Source organism: Macrobrachium rosenbergii, chromosome 14 (assembly GCF_040412425.1).
Source record: "Macrobrachium rosenbergii isolate ZJJX-2024 chromosome 14, ASM4041242v1, whole genome shotgun sequence".
NCBI classification, from domain to species: domain Eukaryota; kingdom Metazoa; phylum Arthropoda; class Malacostraca; order Decapoda; family Palaemonidae; genus Macrobrachium; species Macrobrachium rosenbergii.
The window spans coordinates 34,848,293-34,869,080 of record NC_089754.1 but is presented as its reverse complement, the minus strand read 5'-3'; the positions used below and the strand labels follow the sequence as shown (position 1 = coordinate 34,869,080).

At 37.0% G+C, this 20,788-nt stretch overlaps 1 protein-coding gene across 4 annotated transcripts in view; it reads left to right on the top strand.

Moving 5' to 3' along the window:
• Camta (Calmodulin-binding transcription activator) overlaps positions 1-20,788 on the top strand; it is a 1,022,478-nt gene that overhangs the window by 937,439 nt on the left and 64,251 nt on the right. For all 4 annotated transcript variants that reach the window (XM_067116405.1, XM_067116406.1, XM_067116407.1 and 1 more), the window contains one exon: positions 4,012-4,147. In XM_067116405.1, the coding sequence (XP_066972506.1) occupies positions 4,012-4,147 (136 nt within the window). The remainder of the gene's footprint in view (positions 1-4,011; positions 4,148-20,788) is intronic.

Sequence of the window (20,788 nt, the reverse complement as noted above, 5' to 3'; positions counted from 1 at the left end):
ACACACACACACCTACATACATATACATAGACTTGCAGGCATGGAGGAAGAGGCCGTAGATCCGAAAAGGTCAAAGTTCAGGATCTCAAGCAGAAGGAGGTTGCAGTTCGAGAAATTCAGAATTCAGAATAACTATTGGTCAAGATGGGGGTAATTTCTCCAGTGCTTAGTGTACATTAGTCAACGTTCTTCCTTAAATGCTGTACATCTCGCAAGGGTATTTTCAGACCGGGTAGATTTATTTGGTATTAAATTTACTACGTGAAAGATTCTTCAATTCAAATGATGACGCAATATCACGACAATTCTCTCTCTCTCTCTCTCTCTCTCTCTCTCTCTCTCTCTCTCTCTCTCTCTCTCTCACACACACACACACACACACACACACACACACACATACTTGTATGTCAGAGGAAATATCAGTTCCTAAAACAGGAATATAGTCAGATTCCGGGAATCCGTGGTAACTTCTGATTACCGTGAGTGACCCTCCGTGGAGGATGAAGAGAAACCGGAATATCAAGAAATCAGTTTAAGATATATACATATATTTGCATATACATATACATATATATATATATATATATATATATATATATATATATATATGTATATATATATATATATATATGTGTGTGTGTGTGTGTGTGTGTGTGTGTGTGTGTATGCTTATTGAGAGAGAGAGAGAGAGAATATTTGAATATTTTCACAAATGTAGTGGTTTGCGCATTAGCTTGTCGAGTGCTGACATTCCATGTCTGCTCTCTCTCTCTCTCTCTCTCTCTCTCTCTCTCTCTCTCTCTCTCTCTCTCTCTCTCTCAATTGTGACCCACGACACTTGGCCAAATGCATAATTCACTTCGTAAGTCAACAGGGACATTGAATTTTCAAGATAACGGGATCTTGCGAGAGAGAGAGAGAGAGAGAGAGAGAGAGAGAGAGAGAGAGAGAGAGAGAGAGAGAGAGAGAGAGAGAGATAAAGGTAGACAGAAGGTTCGTGGGATGCAAAGGCGGCGTGTTAGTAAATCCTGACAAATAAGAGGGGTCAGGAAGGCTCTTCATAAACTAGCCATGTCATTGTTTTACGGGATTTTCTCGTAAATTCCTCTGGCGTCGGCATTGTCTCTTTTACGATTGTTGTGGCATTACGGGAGATTTCGTTTTCTATCTATCTATCTATCTCTATCTATCTATCTATCTATCTATCTATCTATCTATCTATCTATCTATCTGTCTAAATGTGCGTGTGTGTGTGTGTGTGTGTGTGTATTATATGTAAGCTTTTTATCCCCAGCTAGGGTGGTTCTTTATGGCGTTAGCCTTCTGGCTATTTTCAAGTCTGTTTGGGATGACCTACTTTCGTAATGTCCTTTCCCACGGCTGTTTGGAATGACCTACTTCTTATTGCCCCCTCCCACGGATATACAAGGATTTATAACTATATTTAATCCAAAGTAAACACTGATTTGATAACCTAACTTGACGTGATCTGACCTAACCTATGTGTTCTAACCCGGACAACCCTGAGTGACAGGTTGTAGACCTAATCTAACCTCACCAGAAAATTAAATCCTACTCTGGCCTTGGCGCAAAGTTGAGGTTTACCCATGCCCATGCACAACCCTTCCATGGGATTGGATCCTGTTGCTGGGTCATTTTCTGCAGATGGGCTTCGCGCACGAATAACCTAAAAGAGAGAGTTCGCATTGGTCACTGATACAAAACAAAAAATCTGGAAACCAATAGTTTGCTCCCTATTGCGAGAGAGCAAGATGTCACATCTATAGTACACCCTGTCAAAATTGGCTCTAAACGTCCATCTATCGAGGAGATCCTAGTTTGGAAAAAATTGTAAGACCTCACTTTTTGGTCGTTACATAAACTTCTGAAATCATGTGCAGTTACACACGCACATGCGCCAAAAATGTGCAAAATGTGTCCTAAATGAACAGTTTTTCTCTTTCGCTCTCTCTTTATCGTCACCAAGCAAAAAATGAATTTTTACGTTGACTTCATTGTATGTTGTTTAAACGACTGTGAAGTTCATTATGTTTGGGTATTTTATGAATTTATAATTTATGACAGTTTATATTTTTTCAGGAAAAAGTAAGCACTTTGCATATCGGTGTGCTTTCTTAAAAAAAGTGCAGAATTTATATGACCATCTTTTTAACCAGCTCCTCCAGTCCTGGCAGTGTTTTATGAGGAAAGGAGCGCAGTGACACGGTCGCCACAGTTGTAGAGATTCGATAAGGCACATAAATATAATTGGAAAACAGCTCCACGGAAAACCCACACCAATGTGTGTATGTATGTGTGTACATATAGATCTGATGCAAAGTGGGGGAAGTTCGCGAGAGCCTTTCATGTTCGGCTGGTGGCTGGAAATCCAAGGGAATGATATTGTGATAGAAAAAGCTGGCGATGGTCCCTCGCATACAAATACTGTCGTTACTCGATGGTCGCGCCAATTCTGCTTCTGCTGGTGGTGGTGCTGGTACTACTGCCGATGGGAGACAGAAAGAGGCACACACACACACGCGCGCAGAGAAGGGGTAAAAAAGATAGACTCACTCAACCACCGATTCAGACATAAATTTTAGTGGCGGCCAAACCCAACGACAAAAATTTTACAAGTCAGATCGTTTAGGGATTTTGCAGTGGGGGACGAATTTTCGGGGTTTTGCACAGAATAGCTGTGCTTTCCACTACTACTGCGGATTGCCGCTGCTTCTGCTTGCTTGCATATCTGGATGCTGCTGGCAGAGGACTTGGTTAGCCCAGAAATAAGGGGCCTTCCCTTCTCCAATTATTTTTAAGCGTGCATGTTTGTGCACTTGCTTCGGGGGCAGGGAAACGGCTTTTGTTTTTGTACAGAATGGCCATTGGGTTTAGTTATATGGGTTGCAGGTTTATTCATGTAATACCTATTGAGTGCTTGGAATGCCTTTTATACCTTTTACTGTGCCTGTCATTTTGTGCTGGGTAACATGGCGACATTTTTTGTAGTTTATAGTAACTGTATGTATTTGTAAGTATTATGCGGAGGGTTATGAGCAAGGCTTGAGTAAAATTTAAACATTGTGGTGTGTTTATGCATACACTTACAGATAGATAGATAGATAGACAGATAGATAGTTGATTGGCATAACAATTATAGAAGATTACGATCTGAAACGAAGATATTTGGCAAAAAGTAAAGCATATTTGAAAAACAAAGATCAAAGTCCAGTTCGATATCACAAACAGGACTAATTTGAGGAGGACTAAGAAATTTCTTCCATCTTGAACGGAAGAAGTATTGAAACGAAATATCGTAAGTACCAGAAATACGTGAGAGAGTGCATGGGAAATAAATGTTAAAGATGAATGATTTGACAGGGTGTAAACTAGATGCTGATGATTGAGCATTGTTCAATCATACGGTATGGCTGTGTGGTTGTAATAGGTTTTCTCAATCATTCTTCTTTTACTGAATAACCTTGGTGGTACTGGTTACAGTTTTAGTCAAATGTCGTGTTGTTTTTAGAAGTACAACTATCCGTGATATATATATATATATATATATATATATATATATATATATATATATATATATATATATATATATATATATCAGTACTTCTTAATTCTGCCTCATGTTTTTTTGTGTTTTATTAAGTTTTATCTCGTATTCAGAGAGATTTTATTATTACATTGGCTTTCATTTCATTAGTTTTATTTCTCTCTCTCTCTCTCTCTCTCTCTCTCTCTCTCTCTCTCTCTCTCTCTCTCTCTCTCTATATATATATATATATATATATATATATATATATATATATATATATATATATATATATATATATATATATATATATATATAAAATTTTTTAATTACAATAACATTTTGGCATTCCTTCTCACCATAGGAAATGGGACACTTAAACATAGATATATCCTGGTTGTAAAGTTATCTTTTTATTGACAGTAATAATGTACTGTAACTGACTGGCTCTCGGTTTTCCTTTCCAGACCCAAGAGTGGTTCCATGCTGCTGTATTCGAGGAAGAAAGTGCGTTACCGGAGGGATGGATACTGCTGGAAGAAGAGGAAGGACGGGAAGACCACCCGAGAGGATCACATGAAACTCAAAGTACAGGGCATTGAGGTAAGTCTCTCTCTCTCTCTCTCTCTCTCTCTCTCTCTCTCTCTCTCTCTCTCTCTCTCTCTCTCTTAGAAACTTAAAGTACAGAGCTTTGAGGCACGTGGTTCTCTCTCTCTCTCTCTCTCTCTCTCTCTCTCTTAAAAATTCAAAGTACAGGGCATTGAGGTACGTCTCTCCCTCTCTCTCTCTCTCTTAGAGACTTAGAGTACAAAGTATTGAGGTACGTCTCTCTCTCTCTCTCTCTCTCTCTCTCTCTCTCTCTCTCTCTCTCTCTCTCTTTTAGAAACTCAAAGTACAGGGCATTGAGGTGTCTCTCTCTCTCTCTCTCTCTCTCTCTCTCTCTCTCTCTCTCTCTCTCTCTCTCTCTTAGAAACTTAAAGTACAGAGCTTTGAGGCACGTCGCCCTCTCTCTCTCTCTCTCTCTCTCTCTCTCTCTCTCTCTCTCTCTCTCTCTCTCTCTCTTAGAGATTCAGAGTACAAAGCATTGAGGTACGTCTCTCTCTCTCTCTCTCTCTCTCTCTCTCTCTCTCTCTCTCTCTCTCTCTCTCTCTCTCTGCATGTCTGTTGCAGCGTAACCCGAGCAGGTTAATGAGGTATCTCGTACCGTGTGCTTGCAATCTCGTTCAGTCTTCTTGCCTTTTAAAAAGTATTATTTAGAGGTATATCTCCATGAACAAGGTAAGGATGTTGTAATGAATGAAAGCTGAACTGTACTGCAATATTATTATTTAGATGTGAGTAATACTTTCAGAAATGTAATATCTTGTTGAATAATGCTTTCAGAAATTTGTTATCTTGTTTCAAATAGTATCAGGTGTTCAGATGCGATTGGAGAATATTGTGTACATATCTATGAAGGTATTTAGATGTAGTGTGTCTGGGAATATTCGTCAGTAAAATAAGCTTCTAATAAAATAACAGACTACGCATTTGGGTTTTTATAAACCAAAATTTGCAGGGAAAAAATATTTCGTTGTATTATTTTGGATAAAGGAAAAGGATTAGTAGAGGTTTAGACAGTAAAAACACTGTTATCATACATGCCTTCTCTCTCTCTCTCTCTCTCTCTCTCTCTCTCTCTCTCTCTCTCTCTCTCTCTCTCTCTCTCTCACGTACACTGGACTAAGAATGTGAAGCAGTAATATACTTAACCCCCGTGGACGCGTATTTCTTTTTATTTTCATTATACATTAAGACTCTGAAATGACATTTTTTTTTGCCATTGTCAATAAGCAAGTGATTTGAGGAGTTATTAGGAAAATTACTGGAATGTAATGCAAATTGTTCGTCACTCAGCAATTTTCTATGTTTCATTTCCATCCATTGAACTCACTGAGACCAAAACTTGCCCTTTAAGCCTAGCTATCCCCGTAGGCGGGTAGTGCCATCATTGCACCTCACGCGGTTCACTGTAGGCATTAATTAAGGTTCTTTGCAGCGTCCCTTCGGCCCCTAGCTGCGACCCTTTTCATTCATTTAACCGTACCTCCGTTCTTATTCCTCTTTCTTTCATCTTACTTCCCACCCTCTCCTAATAACCAATTGGTTCTTAGCCACGTAAGATAAGTCTAATCCTTCGGGCCAGCCCTAGGAGAGCTGTTAATCAGCTCAGTGGTCTGGTAAAACAGGTATACTTAACTTCTCCTAATAATTTTTGCATAGTGCAACTGCGAGGTTTTCCTCCCGTTTCACCTTTAAAACCTTCTCTACTCTCAATTTCCGTTTCAGCGCTGAATGACCTCATAGGTCCGAGCGCTTGGTCTTTGGCCCAAATTTTATATTCCAGTTTCAATTCAGCCTTGCTATCTTCTCCTCTCTTGTGGACCCTGAACTCACTCCATAATAGATCTGGTAGTTTGGGACAAATCAGCGCTGGGTTGTCCAGCAGTCTGCCTACTGTAGTCTCTGACCAGTCTTTTCGGTAATTTGCAACCCACATTCAACCCCATGTGTCTTCCACATGGAGAGTCTGTCGTTGATCGAGTCACTTTCTCACTCTCTCTCTCTCTCTCTGTCACATGTATTAAATTTATGTGAATGGGTTGTTGGTCTTAACCTACAGGAATAGTATATGTATATATATATATATATATATATATATATATATATATATATATATATATATATATATATATATATATATATATATATATATATATATATTTTTATATATATATATATATATATATATATATATATATTTTATTTATATATATATATATATATATATATATATATATATATATATATATATATATATATATATGTATATATATAATGTGTATAAGCGTGCTTTATACAGTTATTAGCGCCTCTCTCTCTCTCTCTCTCTCTCTCTCTCTCTCTCTCTCTCTCTCTCTCTCTCTCTCTCTCTCTCTCTCTCTCTCGTGAAATACTGCAATCTCCTTTGAAGAAAATTACTGTTATAAACACGGATTTTTATAAAGTGGACCTGGCGTCATATTTTTTTCACGGGCTTCAGCAATCCCAATTTAGACGCACTAGTTTCTCTCTCTCTCTCTCTCTCTCTCTCTCTCTCTCTCTCGCTTCTGTGTATACATGAATATACATAAATATACATGGCTGGCTGTGTTTTGCGTATTCTTTCAGTTACAACACTTATAGAAACTGATTCCCACGTCGGCTTAGACTGAAACTGAAACACTGTATTCTTCTCTGCTTTTAAATGTACAGCCGCTTCGAGGCTTTTCTTTGCGGCTTGAAAGAATCATGTAAGAAAGACGCGAGGGTTAACTGTGGAATATCCTTGTGGTTCATATCTTTATCAGTGTTCCTGCTGCTACTAATACTGCTGTTGATAATTTGAATAATGGGTCGTAGCTACCTCCATAGCTACTGTTGTTAATGATATTAACATTGGTCATCCATTAGCGATTCCCCCCCCCCCGATGAAATCTAAGCATAATTAGTAAACCGAAAAATAAGACAAAAGCACACATTTGGTAAAATTGCGTCTACGAATGAACGAGGACGATGGCATAAACGAATGGAGAAATGAAAGATGTGTAAACGAGGAAGCAAGATGAAATTGTTGAAAAGAGAGAGAGAGAGAGAGAGAGAGAGAGAGAGAGAGAGAGAGAGAGAGAGAGAGAGAGAGATCTAACTAAACACATCAGCGACAACTCCGTCGCAGCTACACAAGGACACAATGAATATTTTTTTCTTTTTTTAATCCCGTTAGGACTATGATTAGCCATGTCATATTTAAAAGTCCTTTAAAATTTTTGTGCTATTGTCATCATCATTATTTCAGCTATTACTCTCGTTGTTCATGTTTCCTTTCCGATATTTCCCCGTCTCTCTCTCTCTCTCTCTCTCTCTCTCTCTCTCTCTCTCTCTCTCTCTTCCTAATCCCCCCTTTCCCCTCCTTCTCTTCCTCCTCCTCCTCCTCCTCCTCCTGTTGCCTATTATCATCGTTATTCTCTTTTTCTTGTCCGGCGAACGTCGTCTCTTTTGAATAAGATGACGGTAATTATAATCTCTGAAAGAATGAAGTTTTAACAAGCACCTGCTGCCCCCTGCCGGCACAGCGTATAAATAACAACTTAAACATGAACTTTCTGACGGTGCATTGGTTCATCCACTCTTTTCGGGGTTTTTTCGTCGTATTTTTTGCATGGTTTTCTTTAAAAAAAATAAATAAGAAAAGGTTGTGTTTTCGTTTGCAGGTCAGTTCATAATTCTGTAGCAGTTTTTGGGTTGCATCTCTGTAGCTCCTGTAGAAGGGAATCCTGTTTGTGTAGGTTTCAGGAGGAAATTTTTTATCGTAGTTTTAAAAAATGAAAAAGGTTGTGTTTTCCTTCGCAGGTCATTTGATAATTCTGTAGCAATTTTTGGGACGAATCTTGTAGAAGAGAATGGCTCCTGTAGAAGGATATGCTATTTGTTTATGTTTCAGAAGGGATTTTTTTCATGGTGTTCTAAATAAAAAAATTATAAAAAGATTTAGTTTTTGTTGGCAGGTCAGACCATAATTCTGTGGCAACTTTTGGAATGACTCTCTGTGGCTTCTGTAGAAGGGAATAGATCCTGTAGAAGGGAATGTTATTTGTGTATGTTTCAGAAAATATGTCCTGTAGAAAGGAACCCCGTTAGTGTATGTTTCAGAAAATAGGTCATGAAGAAGGAAATTCCATATGTGTATGTTTCAGGAAATACAATAGGTCCTGTAGAAGGGAATGCTGTTTGTTTATGTTTCAGAAAACAGGTCCTGTAGAAAGGAATGACCTTTGTGTATGTTCCAGAAAATAGGTTCTGTAGAAAGGAATACCATTTGTGTAAGTTTCAGAAAATAGGTTCTGTAGAAGGGAATGCCCTTTGTGCATGTTTCAGGAATTAGGTCCTGTAGAAGGGAATGCCCTTTGTGTATGTTTCAGAAAATAGGTTCTGTAGAAGGGAATGCCCTTCGTGTATGTTTCAGAAAACAGGTCCTGTAGAAGGGAATGACCTTTGTGTGTGTTCCAGAAAACAGGTCCTGTAGAAAGGAATACCATTTGTGTATGTTTCAGTAGGGTCTGTAGAAGGGAATGCCCTTTGTGTATGTTTCAGGAAATAGGTCCTGTAGAAGGGAACCCCATCTGTGTATGTTATAGGAGGAAATCGTATACGCCTTCGTCCGTTGTCGACCTGATTTTATGACTCCTTTCTTACCTTTTTATTTCCATTGTTTTATTTGTTAGCCAAATTAAGGGAGTAACGGCCGAAACTAATTTTCACCAGTCGTGTGTTATTTGCCCTGCCTGGCCGGCGATGGCTGTTGGAGGGTTGCATTTTAGTAAACAAGTCGACCTTTAAATTGCGTCTGATGAATACGGGACGAGCGAGGTTACCGCTGCACTTTTTAAATTTTTTTTTTAGTTTGGTTATTTATAATCGCTGGAGCCTTGCTTAACGCAAAGACGGTTAGTGACGATGGTGCTCTGTAGAGGTTCCCTGTACCTTTGATTGTTTTCATTCAATTATTTTTTTATATAAATATTGATGTTGTTATTACTTTTATTATAGTTGCTTTCATTGCTGTCTAGACTGTTAGCCCAGTTTTTTTTTTTTTCTTCAAAAATGATGCTTCAAATATATTTTGTGTTTTTGTAGTGGAAATCTTAGAAAAGGTCAAATTATGACCATTTTTTTAAATTTTACTTTTCTGCTAATGATACTTCAGAAATATTTTGTTTTTTCGAATGGAAATCATAGGTAAAGGTCAAATTATGTCTGTTTTTTAAATCTTATATTTATTGATGATACTTCAACAATATTTTGATTTTGTAGTGAGAATCTTAGAAAATGCCAAATTATGACCGGCCTTTTCCTATTTTTGCAAACGATTATTCAGAATTGTTTTGTGATTCTATAATGAGAATCTGAGAAAGTGTCACATTATGACTGACCCCATATATTTTAAATATTTTTCCTAAAGTTACTTCAGAAATGTTTTGTGATTCTACAATGGAGCTCTTACACAAATCAAATTACGACTAAATTTAAACAGTTTTTATTTCTGTCAGCTCTAATTCTTTGTTATGGAAGCAGTGATTTCGCATTTAGATCTCGGGGACAGAATGTCTCTTAGTTATGACAAAGGTTAGGCCTATATGGAAATATGACCGCTATCTCCACCCATCCTATTTTGACAGATACCTCCCTCCCCCCCATAGACCTTCTTGCCAACGCGAGCTTGCGCATACATAATAGCTTCCGCGCAGAACTGATGTTTTATATCACTTTGTTTAGCTAATTTTGAGTTATATGCATATATATATACACTACATATATGTTTGTGTGTATATATCTGTGTATGTGTATGTATATATATATATATATATATATATATATATATATATATATATATATATATATAGAGAGAGAGAGAGAGAGAGAGAGAGAGAGAGAGAGAGAGAGAGAGAGAGAGTGATCTGCGTGTGTTGTGAGTTTAAAAAGCTGAAACGGAGTTTCGACTCTTACACAATTTATGAAAAGGAAGAATTCAGCAGCAGGAGAAAACATGGATAGGGGGGCCGATTTATTGCAATCTGGAATGGTTTTAATTAACTTGGAATTGGCCGGACGGACGCTGATTTGATATATCCCTTAATTAAATCATAAATTAGGAACGTAGGGGGTTGGGGGATAAAGGGATATTCCTTTTTCTCAATATGTATTTATCTCGTCGGAGAAGTCAGCCAGGGAAAGCTGTTTAGTGCCAAGTTGTGAGACAAGCAATTTGTGAAATGCCAATATCCCTAACAGTAGCTCAATTAGGCTGTCATTGGGTTTAATAGATGATGTGGTCGGTTGATTAAAAAGGCAGATTTCCCCCCCCCCACATTCCCATTCCCGAGGGGATGGGAATGATAGCTGGAGAAATGGAATCAGAGAGAGAGAGAGAGAGAGAGAGAGAGAGAGAGAGAGAGAGAGAGAGAGAGAGAGGACGGGGCTTCATCTCTGGTACAGTTGATGAATTTCTTCTCCCGAAGTTCTCGACTTCCATTTAGATGTTCGCAGTTGTTTCTTTAAGCCTTCACAGAATTCTCTCTCTCTCTCTCTCTCTCTCTCTCTCTCTCTCTCTCTCTCTCTCTCTCTCCCTCCCCAGTTCCTTTATCAATTTTCCGCTCCGTCTTTGTCATTTGGATGCTGTTTATCAGTTGTCTTCGTTTCCAGCTGTTCTTATTTATAGCCTCCTTGTACCCTACAATTCGCTTGTCATCTTTAAACTCCCTCCTTTTCCTTCTTTCTCTAGTTATCGTTCTTTTGCTTGTCACTTCCTTCCCATCAAAGTCTTTTCCAATTTCTCCAAATCTTCTGCTTTACTAATTAACTTATTATTCTTTTTGCCCATTCCGTTTTCTTCCTGCATTTCCCTATTGCCTTCTTACGTTCATATTGTATTGTCGTCTGGTTATTTAACTTTTCCATCTTCTTAATGTATGCATAGATTTCTTCCTTAGCAAATATTCTTAATCTTGTTCCTCTCTCTCTCTCTCTCTCTCTCTCTCTCTCTCTCTCTCTCTCTCTCTATATATATATATATATATATATATATATATATATATATATATATATATATATATATATACATACATATATATATATATATATATATATATATATATATATATATATATATATATATATATGTATATGTTTTGTATATATATATTCACACATTCATGAATCATATATTATACGTGGAATTACGTGCGTGCTTCTTGTGGGTTAAGGAAGAAGGAAATTTAAGACCTTGTCGATCATGATAAAGAACCCCTGCAGTTTTCTGTTTGATTTTCCCTTATTTTCTCTCTTTCTTTCTCTCTCTCTCGACGGGATCGAGAAAAGGGAAGAACATTATTGTATTTGGATTCGCATCTTTGAAGTGATGAACTGCACTTCGCGTCTCGGGTTCCTGAATATGAATTACGAGTGTGTGGAGGAATAAAAGCCAATAACCCGGGAGTTTAATGAAATAATAAAAAGGCTAAATTGCCTCTGCACTTTGTATGATCTTTATGCAAGTGACTGGTTTTTATGGGTCCTGCGCTCCTTTTACGAGTTCTTTATCGTCCATATTTCATTGCCTTGACTTAAATGTTCCGTTTCGCCAATTATTGCTTTCTTTATATTTCATTCCCGGTGTATTCCAACCCCCAACTATCCCCCTCCCTCTCTCTCTCTCTGGTTCTTGTCTGAACTCTGGGCTAAGAATTTTTTTCCCCAATTTTTATTATTTTCAGCTCGTTTATTTTTAGTGCGTTTCCTTTTGCGTGTGTGCGCGATGTTTTTCTTATTTTTTTTTGTTTTGTTTTGCTTTTGTTTCGAATTCTTTTTAGGCTGATCGTTTTGTTTTTTATTTTACTTTTTTTTTTTTGCAGTAGGCCTGAGTAATATTTATTTTATAGCCGTTATACTTAATTTTTCTCAGGCTTCAAGTCTTTAAATCTTATTAGTAAATCTCTTCCAATTAGGTTCACTTAGAATTATTTCACACATCTTTATATATATATATATATATATATATATATATATATATATATATATATATATATATATATATATATATATATATATATATATATATATATATATATATATATATATATATATATATATATATATATATATATATATATATATATATATATATATTCGTATACATACATATATACATATACAATACATAAAGATGTGTGTTTGTGTACCCCACATCCTCCAGGCAGTTATAGAGAAAGATCAGTTTCCTCAGACATATGCAACGCATTTTTTACTTCTCTCTCTCTCTCTCTCTCTCTCTCTCTCTCTCTCTCTCTCTCTCTCTCTCTCTCTCTCTCTCTCTCTCTCTGTCACAAATATTTTTCTGGATCTTGCACGGTATGGGTTTCCAAATAGTTAATCTTCCTAACCGAGTTTCCTCTCCCCTCTGCAATTTGTTTTAAGAAATCTACGAACTTTATTACTCTTTCTGTTTGGTTCGTCCTCTTAATACTCTCTCTCTCTCTCTCTCTCTCTCTCTCTCTCTCTCTCTCTCTCTCTCTCTCTCTCTCTCTCTCTCTTTTTCTCTTCTCGTGGCTCTCAGTTGTATTACTATCTTGGTTCTCGTATGTATATATTGCCTCTTCTCGCGGTCGTCAGCTTTGATGTTTTATTTATAAATATATATGTGTGTATGTGCATTTATATATATATATAATTATAAGAATATATATATATATATATATATATATATATATATATATATATATAGAGAGAGAGAGAGAGAGAGAGAGAGAGAGAGAGAGAGAGAGAGAGAGAGAGAGAGAGAGAGAGAGAGAGAGAGAGAGAGGAATAATTTGTTTTAGAGCATCACTGTACCTTGAGTTTCCGAATTCATCGTCATTAAAACGTTTTTCCTTTTGCTTCTTCCAAAATACATAAAGTTGTCGGCTCCCTATTGATTGTTTGAGATCTCTGATACTTTTTTTTAAGGCAGTGATATTTGACTTGTTCCAGTAAAGAAAATATAAAAAAAAAAAAACATGGTTTTCCTCTGAGTCTGATCACAGACAGAACTGTAATGCAGCCAAATTTGTCGATTTCATGACGAATAATGTTTTAATGTTTGTTGCTTTGACAAGAAAAGAAGCGTTTAGTGTTTCGGGATATTTGCTTAATAAATAAAATCATCTTTTATTTTGAAGGTCCTGAAAGTGCCCCTATGAAGGCAACAGTTTTGAATCTGGGTAGAAATTATTGTCAGTCCAAAGCGCTGAAGAGAACAGGAAAAATAAACAAAGATATAATTTGTTTGTTTTTATTTCAGGTTTTATTTTTCCTTCCCCTTCCTACCGATTCTATCTCTATTTCTTTTTCTCGTATTTTTTTAAAGGGTATTGGTCGGCCGTGAGCGGAACACCCGCAGAAATATATTGTGGTACTAAAATTCTGAATGTTTATTAAACATTTGATGTACTGTACGTTTACTCCCTCAAATGAAGCATTATCGACCATAATAAAAAAAGTTGACAGCATCGTATTTCGGCGAGAACTCCTCCTCCTCCACCAAATTTCCGAAAGTCGATACTAATTCGGGTCGTTCGTTGATTGTGCTTTAAACACGGTAATTTCTTTTCTCGCTTAATTGATTTTGTTGTGGAGGGCACAGAGGGCGCGTAGTAAAAGGGGTTTTAAAAACCCCCTAGTTTAGCTTAGGGTTAGATCAGTCCAAGATTAGTAAGGCCAGGACCCAGTCAAGCGAAATATTGCATTGCGAAGAGGGGTCGCCATTGGGGGAAGCCGAAAGCAAATTCGCCAGTTGGATAATATCCAGTTATTATAACCGGGTTATCCCGATATCCGTGGCCGGAAGAAAGTTCAAATCCATTACGCCGGTACAAGCGGCGATTTTTTGACTATCCTCCCTTCGCGCATCTTGGCTTTTATTCGCTTTTCATTTTATTTGGTTACCGACCGTGTGTGCGAGGGACGTATTGAATTTGGCATTATATTGTTTTTACTCTCTCTCTCTCTGTCTCTCTGTCTCTCTCTCTCTCTCTCTCTCTCTCTCTCTCTCTCTCTCTCTCTCTCTCTCTCTCTCTCGTTTGTATAGGAGGAGATCTTTGTCTTTCGCCCGACGGGTTGTCTTTGTTATGTGATAGTAAATTACGCAACTTTCCGTTGAATGAAGTCTTTTGTTCTCTACAGTGTGAATCTCTCTCTCTCTCTCTCTCTCTCTCTCTCTCTCTCTCTCTCTCTCGCTTAAGTGAACGTGTTTTTTTGTATATGTTTTTCATAGTACACATTTATTTTTGAATCATTCGATAAAGAATTATAGTGACGACTAACTGAAGAGAACCAGAGTCAAGTGAATAACCGTCATGAAAAGTGAAACATGAGAAGGCGAGATGAAATTCAGAGGAAAAAACAAATATGAAAAGAATAGAGAGAGAGAGAGAGAGAGAGAGAGAGAGAGAGAGAGAGAGAGAGAGAGAAGAGAGAGAGAGAGAGAGAGCAGAAAAAACTTCCCAGATGAAAAACTATGTCTTCAAACTTTGTTCACGGGATTGGTGTCTAGTGTCCATTCCTCGCGGAGTTTTTCGAAAACATCTTCTCGCAAGTATCATTAAATTTCGGTAATTACTTCCCTTCCGTTATAACACGCAAAATACTTTCCCTCCCGGGTGATTCTCGAGCAACTTTTCTTCGAGAATCTGAAGATATGGCTAATTACACAAGCTACCCAACTCATTTATTAACTTTCTCTTTTCTTTCCCCCACACACACTTTTATTAACTCCCTTGTTGTACCTCCGTCCCCGACCTCTTGCCTCCCTGCCCTCCTTTTTTTTCCTCCTCTTTATCTCATTTTTCTCTTTTATTGTCCCTTGTTTTTTTTTTTTGCGAGTACGTCTCTAAATGTATATTTTTGCTACATTTTGTTAACGTTGATTTTTGTAGTTTTCTTCTTCTTCTTCTTCTTCTTCTTCTTCTTCTTCTTCTTCTTCTTCTTCTTCTTCTTCTTCTTCTTGGTACTTTTTTGTGCATTTCTGTTTCTTCCAATCTTTTGCTGTTATATATGTACATAATTTTCTGAATCTTTAAACTCTGTCTTCTTTTTGTTCGCTTTTAGGGTTATTCTCCTTTTCACTTGTGCTAAAGAATCTTTGTTCGAACCTGTGAAATACAGCTTTTTCGTTAACAAAAAAGATTTTTTTTGTGAGTAATAGAGTTTATGTGTAAAATAGCGAGATGCATTTACTAGTGTCCCTTTTATTGAATTTTCCAGAGTTTGTATCGGTTTCTGTTAATGTATCTTAATTTGCAATTATCACTTCTGTAACCTCTTATATTCCAAAGATTCACATTGTTTAGAAAAAGAATTCTCTCTCTCTCTCTCTCTCTCTCTCTCTCTCTCTCTCTCTACAAGGAATCTACTGAAATGTCGAAAAGATAGACTGCGGAGCTTTATGGAAAGGAAAACAATTGTTATATATAATATATATATATATATATATATATATATATATATATATATATATATATATATATATATATATTGTTAGTGGCATCTTCATGATATAAAAGCTAATTTATAGTGGGAGTCCACGGATGGGGAATATTGAATTCAGATGTCAGTGTTGATGGCATAACAGATCTCCATCTGAAACTACAAGTTTTTTTTTTTTTTTTTTTGTCTAGCCCTCATCGTTAAATTGAAACTCATTTTTATGTTCTCCGTTCTTAATTGGCACTCGTTTGTGTGCGTGTGTTTGTTAAAAGTTTGATTGGAGCTGCAGTCTAAGGAGTAATTGTTCTCTTTTTTATCGTTTGTTCGTATTTTCCACAATTAAGCCCCCTTTGTTGAAGGGTATTTTCAGCAACTGCAAATACATCTTTCATGCATTATTCCGGTAGCGAGTCAACATTTAGTTGAGTATCTTTCCAGGACAATGGTTTTCTCTTTCATGAAAACATTTGTGTATGAAAATAGTCTCAAAGATTTTTTTTGAACAGAAATATTCCTATTTTGAAAAGAAATTTTTTTAGGGATGTGTGAAAATGGCGTTCGTAAAAGGTAAAGAAGAATTGTAGCTGCTCTGTAAAAAAAAAAAAAAAAAAAAAAATGAATGTTATAAGTGAAGTAAATGAAAGATGCTTTCACTTTAGGCAAAAAAAAATGTCGATCACAAATAATGTTGTTACATCAGAAAGTGTCATTCTACCTCGTCCAGTTTTGGGGCGAGTTTGAATGTATATTGAGTTTTGAAGAGAGAGAGAGAGAGAGAGAGAGAGAGAGAGAGAGAGAGAGAGAGAGAGAGAGAGAGAGAAAAGAAGGCTTGTTCTTTTACAGCAACCAACTCGATTCTAGGAAGGGGAAGTTTTCCATCATCATCTCAAGCAGAGAGGCAGGAATGCTTTCCCCGTGCGCCTCTTGTCTAGACGGTATACGAAAAAGGCCCCTTTGATTCCGAATTACAATTGCCATTCAGGTCTTGTCTTGGGGTTGTTTCAGGAAACGGATGATTTTGTCCCACTGGGAGCACCGGCTCTCAAACAACATTTTGAGTGGCGTTGTGTTCCAGCTCCAAATTTGTTTTTCGACCTGTCGCGGACAAGAAGGCCACGGTGGGTAGTTACGAAGATAGCTCGGTGGCTCCGTTTTAGTTATTGGGGGACGATTCGAAGGCGACCTTGGAATGTGGTTTTCGCCGACGATTGGCTCAAATTATCTGAGGGCTAAAGCCTTCTTTTTGATGGATATTATAATACGCTTATGAAAATAAACCCCGCTTCTATTTACGAGTTCTCTCCAAGTCTTGAGAAATGGAAGTGTACTCCACTGACAATTTCTGGGCTGAAAAACATTCCGCCTCGTTTGGGCGTCAGTCTTTTGCTTCCGTTTCTTTCTTTCTTTTTCTCTCTCTTTCTCTCTCTATCTCTCCATTACGACCCGCCTTCCTTTCGTGCGGTTCCAGTTCTGAATCCAGAACAATAAAATTTGTAAAAATGATTTTTCTTCCCGCTGTATGTTTTAGCGTTTGTCTTTGAAGGTGCATTTTTTTTTTATTTATGCACTTTGTTTCGGGAGGCATTTTAGGCGCGCAGTATATTTTAGAAATGACTTTTTAAGTTGCACTTCTCTGTCTCTGAAAACTTCCTTTCCTTTCCCCCCTTCCTCTCTCTCTCTCTCTCTCTCTCTCTCTCTCTCTCTCTCTCTCTCTCTCTCTCTCTCTCTCAAGGACGGCTATTACCAGACGCAATATTTTCCTCGAAATGCGTAGCGGAAACCAGACGGGATGGAGAGCAGTGTTTGCATCCAGACCTCTGGAAACCATGACAACCAATTTCCACGTGATAGAGACTTCCCTGTATCTGCCCTGTAGAGAGATGGCATACATTCTGTTATGTCGTCGCGGGAGTCAACGCTTCTTATTTTGTATTCATTGGAAATAATCTTAAGGGATATGGAAGTCTTGGATTTCCTTCCACATCTTTCCGATGCTTATTCCTTCCAGCCTCCTCCTCCTCCTCCTCCTCCTCCTCCTCCTCCTCCTCCTCCTCCTCCTCCTCCTCCTCCTCCTCCTCCTCCTCCTCCTCTTCCAGGCCCAACTTTCTTTCTTCCTCCTTCTCCTCTCGAGTTCGTGTCAATTTCAAAAGTTGGACCAGATGCACACAGGGCTGCTGCTGTTTTACCCGTCTTGTATTTTTCTCTTGCTGTTGTTTTGTTTTGTTTATAAATATTATATATATATATATGTGTGTGTGTGTGCATAATATATATATATATATATATATATATATATATATATATATATATATATATATATATATATATATATATATATATATATATATATATACATATACAGTTAAGTAAAAACGGAATAGTTGAGTATTATTCTCGTGTATTTATGTGCGTATTTAATGCGATTCCTCATGACTGGTACTTGAGATATTTTGAAGCTGTGCATGTAAATATGTATATGGGTTACACGGTGTATATGCCCAGCTCTTGTCTGTGTTGTATCGAAGACAAAACCACTAGTTCAACTGAGCGAGAACCACTTTAATGACCTATCTATAGTGCCCAACGAACCATAGAATTAGAGGCCATCTCTTTGTACCCTGGTCATTAGAGTATCTAAATTTTGAAATATCATTTTCGGATAATTATTCCTTTGATGTGCAACAAGCCTTCCTCTTTAGTTCATACTGAATTGCATGGAGATATCGCTTGCATAGCTTGATTCGCTTTGTAATTTGGTATTACCAGTTTTTCGTTTAGAATCTTCATTTTCTGAATCAGCCTGGCTGGACAAACAACTCTTCCGTGAATAATCATTTCTGTGAATACCTGCTGTCAAATATTTAAGTTTTGTATCCTTAAATAGACTCTGAGGGTAAATTTTCAGTTACAGTAAGCTGTGCTTTCGTGGTATGTGTTTTAGAGTTACACACACACACACATCCTTTCAGCTCGCGTGTCATTAAACCACTGAAACATTTTCCCTTTGGTCAGTGGCGTTCATAATGATTTTTGTTGTAGTCACATCCGCATTATCTCTTGAATCGTGAGAGCTTAATCTGCCGCCTCTGAAAAATCTCTGAAATTCTGTTCTGTTGTATTTTCGCTGACTCGAAGTTCCTTCCCATTCCTTTCTCTGTAGCTCCTCCCCTCCCAGATTTCCTCTCCCTCCTCTTTCCTCTTTCCTCCTCTTCCCCTCCTCCCACCCCGTTCCTCTCTTCTGTGTAGTGGTGTTAACAATTACTGAATTACGGAAGTGCCCATAAATTGAACAACTTCCCCCAGCTCCTCCTTCCTGGGGATAAGAAGAAAGTTTTCCTTGTTGCTTCCTCCCATGATACTAAGTGTTTACCTCGAGAATACGTCTTCTCTATTACTAAGCAGTGAGTAGTAAAAGCTGGCGCACACACGCACACAAACACACACACACACACACACATTTTTTGTTGCTTCGATGCATCAGCTTTAATGTACGTAAACACCTCTTGCTTACTCGGTGCCCCAGCTAACTGTTACAACTATTTTGTCATCAATTTGATGATAAAGGAAAGTTGAAGAACAATGTTTTTGTCGTGGAATATTTCGTGTTGTCTTCTTTGTAAAGGTTATTGTATAACTTGACTTTTCTTTTTAATACTTTTGCTATAGATTTCTTCAAATACTATATTTCATTTTCATCCATTATATGTGTAGTTTTACTTATCCTATGTCGTGTATTATGAGGTCATGCTTATGATTTATTGGTAATTTATAAGTCTCTCTCTCTCTCTCTCTCTCTCTCTCTCTCTCTCTCTCTCTCTCTCTCTCTCTCTCTCTCTCTCTCAAGCGTAATCGCAATCAATGCTTACAGAGCTATTTTTTTTATTGTGAGAAAATATTTTTACGCACAGTTAATAAATTGCGTTTATGATTAGAACTTCATATTTATTTTATTATGGCCATGAAATGAATAATCTTTAGCATATTAATTCGTATCTGATTTATGCAGCACTAAACTGAATTTTTACGGCGCTGGTGAATTATAATTTTTCCAATTAATGAGCAAGTAATTGTTATACGAGATTTCTTTTTGATAACATTTAAATGTTCATTATTTCATCCTTTAAGTAATAATACTTGAAAATGTTTTGTATTGTGAAAAAGTAACCAAACGTATTATTTTAGATTATCAGTTGTAACTGTTCCATTATTTTTCTAAAATCGCATAAATTTATACATTAAGTTACAAGAGATACATACTGAACAATCTAGTCTGTTATCTAATAAAACTATTTGAATTCATACATTTTACCTGTGTCTGTATTTATGTGTGTATGTTCTTACCTAAATTATATATATATATATATATATATATATATATATATATATATATATATATATATATATATATATATATATATATATATATATATATTATATATATATATATATATATATATATATACATACATATATATGTGTGTGTATATATACTGTATATAGACACGAGTGTATATATAGATATATATGTACACATATATATATGCATATACATATACACATGCAGAATAAACTCCATGGTTAGACTTGCAATTGCCCAGCCCTGGGTCTGGGGCCTCCCTCCCTGGCCCTTAAATAAATATATAATATTAAGACACCATGATCTGCCCTTCGGGATGGTACATAACGCTCATAGGGTGAGAACCTGCTGTCTCGAACCTGTTTTATATTACCACTTTTTTCGCAGAAAGGATATATTAGCTTCCGCATAAAACACCGTCAACTGTATAGATTATGTGAACGTCTTCAATCTTTGCCTTGTGTACATTCGTCTCAGCCGGGGGCATAACGTGTCTAATTGTCGTATCGACTACGTACGTTATCACGATTCTCGTTCGCCTGGAGACGTTAATCTTCTCAGCAAACAGCTTTTTATTCGCCGTCTTCATTTCCAACTGAGCTTCTTCTCTCGAAGCTTCATGATTTCTTCCCATAAGGCATTATGATCCGGCTGAGTACCTTTCTAATTATATGGAAAAGACAATGAAAATGCATGAATGTTTGTATTATCCACGAAGACGAAGCTAGGTTTCTGCCTAATGGACGTTCACTTTGACTAAATGATTTAATTTGTCAAAAATAGATATAGGAATT